At 57.4% G+C, this 12,683-nt stretch overlaps 2 protein-coding genes and 1 long non-coding RNA gene across 3 annotated transcripts; 1 reads left to right on the plus strand and 2 right to left on the minus strand.

The window, feature by feature from the left end:
* Window positions 1-41: 41 nt before the first annotated feature.
* Window positions 42-2,228, plus strand: LOC137448899 (uncharacterized). Its single transcript, XR_010989255.1, has 3 exons — window positions 42-405; window positions 1,462-1,604; window positions 1,790-2,228. It is a non-coding gene; the product is annotated as an uncharacterized lncRNA (long non-coding RNA).
* Window positions 2,218-5,054, minus strand: DCTN6 (dynactin subunit 6). The gene is made up of 7 exons (XM_068153819.1): window positions 4,691-5,054; window positions 4,422-4,486; window positions 4,232-4,337; window positions 3,338-3,426; window positions 3,087-3,134; window positions 2,616-2,758; window positions 2,218-2,529 (listed from the first exon to the last, which is right to left on the minus strand). Exons 1-7 carry the CDS (start codon window positions 4,711-4,713, stop codon window positions 2,431-2,433), a joined length of 573 nt encoding a protein of 190 aa, XP_068009920.1. The 5' UTR covers window positions 4,714-5,054; the 3' UTR covers window positions 2,218-2,430.
* A 1,922-nt stretch (window positions 5,055-6,976) lies between these two features.
* BTC (betacellulin) lies at window positions 6,977-11,216 on the minus strand. Its single transcript, XM_068154089.1, has 6 exons — window positions 11,048-11,216; window positions 8,397-8,492; window positions 8,001-8,118; window positions 7,730-7,876; window positions 7,364-7,471; window positions 6,977-7,265 (listed from the first exon to the last, which is right to left on the minus strand). Exons 1-5 carry the CDS (start codon window positions 11,124-11,126, stop codon window positions 7,366-7,368), a joined length of 546 nt encoding a protein of 181 aa, XP_068010190.1. The 5' UTR covers window positions 11,127-11,216; the 3' UTR covers window positions 6,977-7,265; window positions 7,364-7,365.
* Window positions 11,217-12,683: the final 1,467 nt, after the last annotated feature.

The raw sequence follows: 12,683 nt of genomic DNA on the forward strand, positions 1-12,683 counted from the left end.
CGAGGCGGAGGGGAGCGGGGAGCGGGCAGGGCTTGGGGACCTGGGACGCGGGGATATGTGGTGCGGGGCTGGGGACGTGGGACACGGGCTGAAGACACTGGACAGAGGGCTAGGGACACGGGACTGAAAGCTGAGGACATGGACACAGTCCCCGGAACATGAGACACAGGGCTGGGGAGATGGACTAAGGGACATAGGGCACAAGTCTGGGCACACAGGACAAGGTTGGGGAAATTGACACAGTCCGGGGGGCACAGGGCACGAGGCTAGAGATTCAGGACACAGGGCTGGGGGCACAAGTCAAGGCTGGGGAGATGCAACACAGTCCCGAGGCCATGGGACAGAAGGCTGGGGACACGGGACAGAGTCCTAGGGACACGGCTACAGCAGAGCCCTGGGGCAGAGGTGAGAATAGTGCTGGGGGCACGGGGCACAGAAGGGGCAGCAGAGAGGGGCACCGGGGGCTGTCCGCGGCGAGAGGGAGGTGAAGTTAAAGCAAGAGTCCTTACCGTGGCGTGCCACCCCTGCCCACCCCTCTGCCCTTAGCGGGACAGGGGCTGGTAGGGCTCATCATCCTACCCAGCCCCACCTGGGCTCCCACTGACCACACCCCATGGCCATGGGGCTGCATTTAGGCTCCCACTCCGTGCTAAGCTGGGCTTTAGGTGAGCTTGTAGTGAATCTTCCTCGCTGGGGTGGACCCCAGCCCTACCACATGGGGCTGTGGTCCCACAGGGCTGCACTCAGCTCAGAACAGTGTGACAGAGACCTTCGGGGGGAGGGAAGTGTTGGATCAATGGCTGTGGCCAGAGCAGATGCTGTCTGCACACAATACACCGGGACCGGAGATGACACTGAGGACATCCTGCTGATGGCAAAGGGCTTGGACACAACGGACATTTAAGGTCACAGCTCGTTTCTCCACGACTCAGCAGCCTACGGAGGGTGTCCAGCCTCCCCACAGCGGTAGTTTGCAGAGCAGAACCTCTCCTGCTGGGATTGAGATGGGAAGGAGCTGTGCCAGATGGATTTGGGGGAATAGGAAGTGGTTGGCTATGAGAACAGGTGGCCCCAGGGAGGAACCCAAATCTAGTGCCCTAAATCTTGCTTTTGGGGTAAATACCCAGCAAGAGATTGCCTTAATCTTTCACCAAGGGGAGAGTGGGGAGAAGTGTGCCAGGGGAGGTTTAGGTTGGATATTAGGAACAATTTCTTCACTGGAAGAGTGGTCAGGCATTGGAACAGGCTGCCCAGGGATGTGATGGAGCCACCACCCCTGGAGGGGTTCAAGAAACCTGTGGACATGGCACCTGGGTACATGGTTGGATGTGCATGGTGCCCTTAGGTTGATGTTTGGACTCAATGACCTTAGAGGTCTTTTCCAATCCAAACAATTCTATGATATGATTTGGTGTTTTTTCTCCCATGATTTTCCCCCTTCATGGGCATCTTCACAAAAAGCTTTGGCTGAGGCTGCTGGGGTGAGCTGGAGAGGCAGCAAGTAGGATGATGTTCTCAGCCCTTATTTGGACTCAGCTGTGGGGAAGAGCTGCAGTTTCCCAGCAGCCCTGGACCCCACGCTGGAATCACAAAGCCCAGAACTGGTGAGCTTTTGGGTTTGGTATCCCTGCAACCGAACTTGGGGAGAAAATCCCATCGGCTCTGGTGGGTGCTGCAGCATTTTTGCACTGTCCCACCTGGTCCCAAATCAAACCCCTGTGTCCTGCAACCCAGCTGCTGCGTGGGGCTCCATTTGCTGATGATGCTCTCTCCTCTCTCTTTTCTCCAGGAATTCCTGCTCCACCACAATTTCCTTCTGCACCAAGACAAAACATCAGGTTGTGTTGTACAAGAAGGGGAAGCTGTGAACAACATCCCCAGGGAATCCCGGGAAGCGTGGACGTGTCAGAAGCTCACCAAAAGAACAGCTGAGGAGCGGAGGAATTTCAGCTCTGCTCAGGATCCTTTGGGAGGGCAGCAGCAGCAGGCAGCCTTGGGAGACCCTGTAGCCTTTCCCACCCCACGATCTGCATGGATTTGGGGGATCCAGGACACGGTTTCTGAGCCTTCCTCTCGCCCAGTGTGGGCCCATCTCCCTCTGCTGGCAAGCTAGGGAAGGAGCTAGAATCTAGGCTGTCCCCAAGGGATGTCCACAGTAAAAGGTGGCAGTGTCAGTGCCTGTGTGACCAGGGAACTGGAAAGGAAGGCAGCCCCACCTCGAGAGAAGAGCAGGTGACACTTTATTCCCAAAGCAAAGTAGGTACATTGAGTTAGAGTGACGACACCATGGCTCCAAAGCTGCAATATAAATAAAGGACACAAAGAAGCAAAATGTGGTTGTTTTGGGGTTTTTTTGTTCAAAGGTGTGGGAACTGGCTGCTTCCTGGGGTTCACAGGACCAGATGAAACCCACCAGAAGCAGAAAGGCACTCAGCTCTTGACAGGAGTGGACGTGGCCTTCATGGTCTTCTTTAGGTGATGGTAGTTGGGCAAAATCTTCATCAGGAAATCCAGCTGCAGCGTCTGGGGCTGGAAAGAGAAGCAGGGAGAGGTGAGGCAGCAGTCCCACAGCCAGCAGGAGGGCGGGCAGTGGAGGCCAGGGGGGCACCAGGCACCTGTGGGCGCTCGGTCTGGACGCGGCGCAGGCAGTCGGCGCCGTAGATGACGGTGTTCTCAGGGAGCACCTCGTAGGTGTTGACATTGCAGCAGGCCCCGATGATGCAGCCGCTGGTCAGGATGACATTCCTGCCCACAAACGCTGCCAGGGAGAGAGCAACCCCTGTGAGAGGCAGCCTAGAATGGTTTGGGTTGGAAGGGACCTTAAAGATCATCTGGTTCCAAACCCCCTGCCATGGGCAAGAGACACTTCCCACCAGCCCAGGTTCCTCAAGGCCTTGTTCAACCTGACCTTGATGAACATCACAAGCTCCATCACCAAGGCCATAACATACTGAAAATCACAGCTTCATGATAAGCTGTAGCTTGGCCTCAGCTACAGCAAGAGAACACCATAAAAATCTTCTGCTGTTCCCAGTGTCTCCAAGAGCAAAGCATCACAAAGGCCAAAAGGAAAAGCCCCAGCATACCTTTGGATTCGATGACGTTGTTATCTCCCACCTTCATTGCTTGGGAATCTATGGGTCCATGTTCAAGAAAACTGCAGTGTTTTGGGTCTGTTTCAGAAGATAATCCCAGAGGTCGTTTTTCAAACCAACACCCTGCACCTCAAACAGCCCTGGGCTGTTTAAATCCAAACAGGATTCCCACAGGATTCTTCTTGTACCCGCCCATAAGTGAGAATTATCAGATCAGACATCTCACCAGGCAGCAAGGATACAACACCCAACCTCAAACACGTTGTTGGTGCCAATGACCATCGGTTTGGGCTCCACTTCCTCAGTTTCCGGTGTAATATTTTCTGGATACCTGTGAAAGGAGTGGATATAGTTCAAGTTTTGAGGTCACAAAGATGCCACCCTGTTCAGCAGCTCTGTTTCATAAGAGGCTGAGGACACACACATCCCACCCAAGCCAGCTAGGCTGTTTGAGACTGCTTGTCCTTGCACAGGGTCCCTCATTCTCAGCACTTCTCCTCTGTCAGATGGAGAAGGGTTCACAGCATCCTAGAATCATTCTGGTTGAAAAAAAGAGCTTTAAGGTCATTATGTCCAAATCTTAACCTAACAGAGTCAAGTCCATCACTAAACCATATCACTCAACACTACATCCACATGTCTTCAATCCCTCAGAGATTGTAACTTCACTGCTTCCTTGAGCAGTCTGTTTCAGAGCTTGAGAATCCTCTTAGGGAAGAAATTGTTCCTAATGCCCAACCTCAACCTGCCCTGGGGCAGCTTGAGGTTGTTGCCCCTTGTGCTGTCACTTGTTCCTCAGGGTAAGAGATGAAAGCCACAGTGCCCCACCTACTCAAATGCTCCACTTTGGGTTTATTTTTTTAAATCAACCTCCCCTGGGTTTCTAACCTTGTTCCTTAAAGAGTTGCAAGCATAAACTGATGTTTGACCACACTGATATGGGGATCTGTGTTGAGATAACCCCAAACTCACCAATTCTCTGCAAGCCCCAAGCCAAGACCTCCACACTGGGATCCCAAACCAACCCTCTATCCATCACGCTTAGCTCTGAGGGACACCATTCCCAACCAGGCTCTGCTGGGAGGGTTACTGGTGTTGGGCTGACCATGCTGAGCCCTGTCCCACTTCCTACTGACCCATTGATGATGAGGGCCTGCTCCTCGATCAGGTTGCCTTCCCCGATGACGATCGGTCCCGCCTCGGCGATGATCCTGGCCTTGGGGTGGATCACGGTCCTGGGTCCTGCCGAGGGACAGCCTCGGTGTCACCCTCCCGACACCCACAGCGGCACTCCCGGGGCTAGAGGGGACGATACCGGGACCTTACCGATGGTCACATCCCCGCGGATCTCGCTCTCCACGCACACCACAGCCCCCGGGGCGATCTTCACGCTGCGAGAAAGGACCGAGGGGATGTGAGAGGGGAACCAGCGGAGGGGGGGAGCATCCATTAACGGGGAGCAGGGAACTGGCTGAGGGGAGCGGGCAGGGATGCGGGGAGGCACAAGCAGCGGGGGAGCGACCCCGCCGCGCCGCACTGTGTGTGTAGGGGGGACCCGTCCCTGGGCTGGGGGACAGGACGGAACCGGGGCTTACCTCTTCTGCACCTTCTCCGCCATGACAGCGGGCGGCAGGAGGAGTGCGCCTGCGCGGGGCTGAGCGGCGAGGCAAGCTCGGAGCCGTGCACCTCGGCCTTGCGCTGTCCCCTGGACGCCGCGGAATCCCCCGTGGGCGGTTCTGCACCCCGGCTCAAAGGCGGCCGAGGTTTGGCCGCAGGTTTCCCGGCGCTACCGGACTCTCGCTAGGATTCTGCGGGTGCTGGGCCGCCCCGCCGCTGGGCAAGCCCCGCCCGCAGGAGGGACACCCCCGCTCGGATCCCTCCTCCTCCTCGCTGGGGTTCCTCAACTCTCAGTTAGAGCAGCCTCGCCCGCCGGCACACCCAGGCCCAGCCGAGGCGCCTCCCTATCGGTCGCAGCCCCCGCCCGGGGACCCGGGGCAGCCCAGCCCCACCACATCCCGGAACTGACGAAGGAGAGGGGGAGCGGGCGGCCGCCGGATGCCAAAGCGCCGCCGCGACTCCTCTTTCCCAGCTTTGTTGATGAGACAGGGTAAAGCTTCAGGCCTCCCTGCAAAGCATCAGCAATTAGGAACAATCACTTTGTCAACATTCCTTTGGTATGAAGCCCTTTTCAGCCTTTCCAATAGATTACCAAAGATTGTAGCGTTGCCACCACGGCTGCAGTTTTCATCCAGTTGTTGGGCTTTCTTCTTCGAAAGCAAACTATTTCTAACATTGTTTCTCCACCGGGATACAAAAGAAAGTACCTTTTAAACCCAGTACTGTACTAGGTGTGTGTCCCTCACAATCTGACCTACATCCTGACCACCTTCAGCGACGGGAAACCCACGTGTTAATGTCTCCGACTGAAAATGTCAAAGGCTGTAAAATGTAAACCCCCGTGGCACCAGCAACATTTATTTCCCCCTATAAGTCTCTTAAAGCTATTTGTTATCAATTAAAATTTCCATTATTTCGTTCCCCATCTTAACTATAAACAGAGGATTATCAGGGAGACTTCAATAACTGATCCCCTTCAATCGAATTCCTTACTCTGTTCTTTTCCTTGTCCACCCAAAAGATGTGGGCATTTTCTTTTCCAGTGTTCCCCTTGTCTACTGTAAGCACATTGATTGTATCTTCTATGCAACTAATTGTGAAGTCCTCATCTGCTCTGCTCTGTCCATCTTTTAGTTCCTTTTTACTGACACCCGCCTGACCAGTAAACATATTAAACAGTTTCACACTTGCTAGCACCCTCCAGATTAAAATCTGTCCATTTTTTGAGCTACCTCGCACATTTTCCATCCCTTTCTTCATGCAACTTCAGCAGAATTTTATGTTTCTAGCCCAATTTATTACACAGTTCACTCTTGGTATTCCTTCAGACTCTCCATTTGATCAGTTTTATCAGGATTCTGTTCATATCCTTTCTGGAGAAATATAACTTAATGCTTCTGGGACACTCTCTCTGCTGCCTTATCCCAGAAACAATTCCAACAGAGCCTGTGTTATCTTCCCAGTCAGGATTCTAAGTCGTCATTGCAGTTTTAACAGCACCATATATGCACTTGCAGTGGTCCTCCCAAGCTCCAACCCGCAGCAGCCTCAGTTTCTAACTGCCTCCCACCAAGGGTTTTAATTTTGTACGTCTTGGGGGTAGGGAGGGCGGCTGCCAGCAGTCGAAAGCAGCCCTGCGGCTCATTAACTGCAAAACGAATGCCGGATTCTACACCCCCGTACTACTCCATCCTCACATCAGTCTGTCCGCACAGACCCAGGAGAAGCTCCCTGACCGGGGCTCCGTCCCCGCGTCCCATGCAACAGATCGTGACCGGTATCCTCGCTCCGCTACTGGCCAGTACTGGCGCGGCTCCGGAGGCCAAAGAGGAAGCACATGCACAGGGCAGGACCAGCAGCGCGCAACTACGGTGGTTTGAGCCTCTATTAGCGGCTGCCGATAATCCCTTCGGCTCGTTTTCACCTATCATCGCCGCTTGCGGCAGGTGAACAAGCGCCGGTGCCCGAGCGGCCGCGCTACCAGGGGCTTCGCAGACGCAACGGCGTGGCCGCGGGGCTTGGAGCGCCCGTTAATAAAGCCGGGGGGGGGGCCAGGCCGGCTCCTGCAATCCTCGGATCCCCTGGTGCCTGCGGTCAGTTCTCAAGCTCCGCCCGACACGGCCGGTTCCGCGGCAGCGGCGCGCCCAGGCGGCCTCACGGGGAATCAACACCCGCGCAGCTGTTCCGCACAGTGGTGCCGCCTGGCGGACACGCTGCGGCACTGCAGCCCCCTAGTACAAGCACTGGTGTTAGAGGGGGGGCATTTTTCCGTACCCCGTTGGCCTGGCCAGAGCTGTGGGGTATGGTGGTGGCGGCTGGGGAAAAGGCAGGGGACGCAGGCAAAATGGTGGGAAAAAGGTCACTGGTGCTGGGGGTGGCATGGGGGAGCTTGGGGAACAGTGTGGGACGGTGGCAAGAGGGTCCATATGGACCACAGCAACACGTGGACACCTTCCCATCACCCCTTTATTGAAGATGTTGTATGATTCAGCCCTTGTCCATCACTCCAGCCACTGCCACTGTCCGGGACCCGCCCGCAGGTACCTGGAGCTCCTGTGGAGAGAGGGGAGAGGTCTGCAGCTTCAGTGGCTGTCCCCAGCTGGGAGTCTCCACCACCCAGGGATCTGCTGTCCCCTCCCAACCCCACACACCTTCACGCGATGCCAGTCTCCAGCACATCCTCGCTTTTGGAAGGCAAATTCTTGTTTAATGTCTCCATCTCTTCTGCCTTTCTCTTCCTGCGCTGCTTCCGACAGTGGCTGGAGAGTGGGGTGATAATTAGGGGTGATAATTAAACCCCACTCAAAACAAAGCAGAATTCACCCTGCAGAGGCTCTAGATGGTCTCCAGCCCTGAAGCAATGATCCATGCACCTCCCAGCACCCTCAGAGGCCATGTCCCACCTGAGGAGGTCAGCCCAAATTCAACCTGCCCAAGCTGGTGGAGGTGGGCAGGATTCACTCCCAACCCAGGGCTGCCCCTTCCCACCCTCACCCTGTCTCCCCCTCTCCACCTACTGGCTGCAGATGCAGGTGCAGACGATGAGGATGATGAGTGTGACGATGGCAGCAATCACGGAGATGACCACGATCTGGCCCTGGTCACCTCGCAGGTAGAAGATGTCCACCCTCTCACAGCGAGCCCCCGTGTAGCCTTGTTCACACCTGCCCCATGGCACAGGGAGTGTCCAAAAAAACCACCGTGGTGCCCATGCCCCCCCTCCTCCTGGGGAGATGGGCACGGCATCCCCAGCCTTGTGCCACCATGCCCCCGCTGGTGGTGGCTTACACACAAGCTGGTGTCTCCTCAGCCAGGAGGAAGCGGCATCTCCCCTTGACACAGTAGTGCTTGTACTCCTCCGGACACCTGGAGAAGTGTCCCTGCCGCTTCAGCTGGGTCACATTCCCTGGGAGTGACAAGGACAAAGAAATCCCCCCCCACTGAGGGGCTACAGTTCTGCCCAGAGGCAGCAGAATCCCAGAGCTGGTTCATCCCCATGGCAGGTCCAAGCTGAGCCACCAGCACATGTGTCCTTGGCTGTGGAGTTCCAGCCATGACCACTTCCCAGTTTGGTGAATGCCATACGGCTATCCTAGACAAAATACCCTGCCTGTCACCCACCCTGATCCACTCCCCCACACCCAGCTCCCATCCAAACCCCTCAGGTCCCCAGAGCATCCTTACCTGTGCATCCCTCAGCTGTGCCACAGATGAGCCCCTCTGTGCCATGGCCTGTGGTGACGTTGGCGTCGGCGCCCACGCCGCTGAGAACTGCCAGGCCTGAAAGCACAGCAGAGGTGGCTCAGCGCCCAGCCACAATCCCAGCATCACCACCACCACCAGTCTCCCAGCCCTCACTGCAGGGAGGGGACCAGTAAAATACTCCACAGCTGTGCCCATGGCTCCCCTTCCCTGGCAGCATCAGCTTTTCTCCAGGCGGGAGGAGAAGGAAAGCTGGACCCCACCCACCCCCTTCACCCACCAGCACCCCAGCATGGGAGTCTGGGAGGCAGTGGGGTGGGTTTTGGCAGCCACAGCTCCGCCTGAAGGCAGCCAGCAGCCCTTTTTGCTGGGGAGGATTCAGGGAGGTCCTGCTTGCTGCATTGTCCTTTTGGAGGAGCCTGGGTTTGGGATGACCAAAAATGCACTGGTTGCAGAACAGGCAGCACTGCAGCTCAACACCCAGCAAAGCCCAGTGTGCAAGTCCCCACTGCAGCATTGCTCACTGGGTTATGGGATTCCCAGTATGAGCCAAGCTGGAAACAGGGCGCCCACACTCGCTGTAGCCATGGGATGAAGCCGGGAGCTGGCACAGCCCCGGGCGCGTCACGGCGGCCGTAACCGGATCGCTGGCATACCAGCACTGACTCAGCACGGCCCTGCTGCCAGCCCAGCCCTCCCCACCGATTCACCCCACTGCGGTGGCACCCAGGGGAGCCTTGACAGGTCCTGCCTGATGTGGCAGGGCGCTGGGTGGCTCCCGTGAGGGTGGGACGCCGAGGTGAGAGGTGTTTCCCGCCCCAGTTGGTGACTCGATAGCTCAACTGTGCCAAGGCCTCCCTGTGAGGGGGAATTTGGACAGCTGGGCCCAGACAGCATCATCCCCTGGTACCTGTTTTCCCATCCAGCCCTTTAGCACCCTGGCAGCAGCAGGAGTGCTGCTTGGCCAAGTCTCCAGTGTCCCCCCAGTTCCATGGCAGGGAGTGCCCAGCACACACGTCCCTGCTGGCTATATATAGGCACCACTGCGCTAGCGACGTGCTTTGGGGAATAGAGCTGCTACGAGACCAGGAACGAGCCTCCAGCAGGACTTCCCCACCAGAGAGCATCCCCTCCCCAGCTGAAAGATGCAGGCTGGGAGGAGGTGGAGCCCACCACGGAGTTTGGCCCAGCCAGCGGGGTGTGAGATGCTGGAGAGAGCCAGGGGATGAGCCATGGAGCAGCTGCCCACCAGGAACCAGCTGTGTGTGGCAGGGGCACGTGGCAGCACAGGGCGGGAGTCTGACTTCACCCTGGTGACCAAGTTCACAGCTCAGCATGGAAAGCTCTGCACCAAGACGAGATCCCCACCCTTAGTACAACCGCATCCCCCAGGCTGGCAGCCCCTTGGCAAGTACCCCAGTGGCACTGCCAGCTCTGGGGGGTTGGTGCTCCCCCGACACCCATCTCTCAGTCTCCAGGAGCTGTGGGTGCAAACAACCTCATCTCTTTTATACATGGAGAGCTCTGCTATCTCTGGCTGCAGCCTTCCCTGAACAGCCAGAGATAAGCCAGGACAGCATCCCAAACACATGATTATTTCTCATAACATCCTCCAGGCTCCCCTGGGAAAGCCTGAATTGCAGGAGAGCAACCACCCAGGGCATTTGCCTTGCTCTGATGGACACCTCAGCCCCAAACCAGGTCAGCCACCTTTGATTTCCTCCTGCCAGCACAGGTTGGGCAGGTTTTGCTGAGCGATCTCACCAGCCCTGCCAAAGGGCCAAGCCCAAACTGCTACCAGTGCAGGGGACAGCTCCCCCGAAACCCCAGGGCTGGCACTCTGTACCCGGGAGAGTATCGCCAAACCCAGATGATGTTCAGCCCTACCTAGGGTTATCTCCTGCCAGCCCTGAGCAGGTTTCCCACACACACTTCCCAAACAGGTACCCACATATCCCACAGCCCTGGTGCTGCCAAGGATGGAGAAATTCAGGAGTTCAGGCACCCATGAGCCCATCAACACGTGGGGAAAAATAGCCCAGTTCCACTTCAGGGTCCAGTCAACACCCCCTAGCCCCATGCTGGCCCCAAGGGATCCAGAGATTCCCAACCAAGATGGGGTGAGCACTGGGATGGGTGATGGTATCAGGATGGGAACTGGGGCGCAGGCATGGGTGCAGGGAAGCATTGGGGAGCACAGGGACAGGAGTGAGTAAACAGGAGCAGGACAGGAGAGAAGGACTGAGATGGAATTGCTCAGGGGACACATGGAAGTCCCTGGGACAGGACTGGGATGGGGCTTGGGGGAGCAGCGTGATGGATGGGATGGAATTGAGGTGGGGGGGGAGTGAGAGAAAGAGGAGCAGGTGGATGGGACTGGGGGAGCAGTGGAATGGGGTAGGGTAGCACCGGGACAGGCATAGAGGAGCACCGAAACGGCAGCGGGAGGCAGGTGGAGAAGCACCAGCGTGGAACTGGGAAGCAGCCGAATGGGACAGGGGCAGCAGCAGGACCAGCCCGAGCTGGGACAGAGAGAAGTCAGGGCCGGGACGGAGGGTGGCACCGGGCAGGAGCAGGGGACACCGGACCGGGACAGTGAAGAGGGGAGCACCTAGCCGGTGCCCGGTGCTTACCGGAGGCAAGGACCAGGCAGAGCAGCAGGGTACCGGGACCGCCACTCGGGACCGGGGCCGGGGCCGCCGCCGCCTCCATGCGCGCTGCCGCCGCCGCCGCCGCCGCCTGCCCGGTGCCCGGCGGCTGCGGCGGGGCGGGGCGGGCCCCGGCGGGACAGGGGCGGCCGCTGCCAGCACCGCCGCCCTCCTCCTCCTCCAGCTGCCCGGCTCCTACCCCGGCGGGAGCATCCCTTGGGAGTCCTCAACTATCGAGACCCTCCCCACGCGTGTCCCCTCCCCAGGCACGTCCACACCCCAAGCGTGTCACTGTCTCCCCAGGTCCCCTCTTGCCCGGAGCAGCGAGTGCAGGAGGCATCAAACCTCTGCCTCTCCCTGGGGATTCAGAGAGCAAGAGGGGTGCCCCCCATCCCACCGTCCCAGTTTCCAAGGGGGGCTCCGGGCGTTCTCCTCCCCACAGGGCTGGAGGGCGTGGGGCTGGAGCCCAGCTTCACCTCCCCAGAGCTCTTCACCTCCGGAGGGTGTGTTACGAGAAGAGAGATTTATGCACAGCGAGCTGCTAATAAAACCTTCCCAAAGCCCTCGGCAGGCAGTGACGGCAGCTACAAATTATTTGGAAGGGGCTGTGCCTTTGGCACAAGCCTCTGCACCCTGGCCCTGGGGCTTGTGGTGGGTTTGGATTTCTGTTGTTTGTTTGTTTGTTTTCCTTGGAAGTATGATTCTGGTCCCCTGAGTCATGTCCCAAGGAGAAGGAGAAGAAGGACCCCAGGGAAGTAAAGGTGTCCCCCCAGGATACTGGCAAGTCCTGTCCTGGCATCTAGGGATCACCGGATCACAGGATGTTAAGGTTTGGAAGGGACCTGTGGATGCTCAGCTGGGATGTGGTGTCATGAGTAGGTGACGTCCTGGTCTCAAGAAGAGCAAGAGACATTTGCCCAGCAAAGAAGAGAGCAGGCAGGGAGGGGTGGGGGCGCTGCTGCCTGCTCCGCGTCGTTACAGGCGTGAAATAAGGGCTGGGAAATGAAGTACTGGAAAGAACGGGTGACCTCAAACCGCGAGCTGGCAGCTATTAATGCAAGCGCTGGCAGCCACCCAGCCATACCATTTGGCTGCTGGCCAGGGGGTGAGTGATCTCCTGTAGCCCCAGCCAGCCAAAAATCCCAGCTGCAAGCTCCAGCATACCCGTTCCACCAGCCCCTCAGCTCACAGCCACCCTGGCTTTTCAGCCAGTGGGGTGAGAGAACCCATCCCCAAGCCCCCTCCAAAGAACACAGTGTGCTGAACCACTGGAGAAACATTGCAAAGCTCTGGTGAGGGCAGTGGGGACTTGGGCAAGAACAGGGAAACCAGCAGCTGGCAGCTGGATGTGACACAGGGCCACCCAAGAGGAGCTGACTTCACCCCGGTGGAGTGGGCAAAGGCAGCAAAAGTCCTTCTGCCTACCAAAAGAAAATGATCTCCCTTTGGCATCCCTCATAACTGGGCAAAACTGGACAGAAAAAGCACTCTAAGGAGATTTTAAAAGAGCTGCAGTCCCAAGACAGAGGTAGCCTTGAGACCAAGTAGAAGGAGAAGAGAAGAGAAGAGAAGAGAAGAGAAGAGAAGAGAAGAGAAGAGAAGAGAAGAGAAGAGAAGAGAA

This window comes from Melanerpes formicivorus, unplaced genomic scaffold (assembly GCF_026170545.1).
Source record: "Melanerpes formicivorus ecotype bairdi unplaced genomic scaffold, bMelFor1.0.p_v2 SCAF_27, whole genome shotgun sequence".
Taxonomy (NCBI): domain Eukaryota; kingdom Metazoa; phylum Chordata; class Aves; order Piciformes; family Picidae; genus Melanerpes; species Melanerpes formicivorus.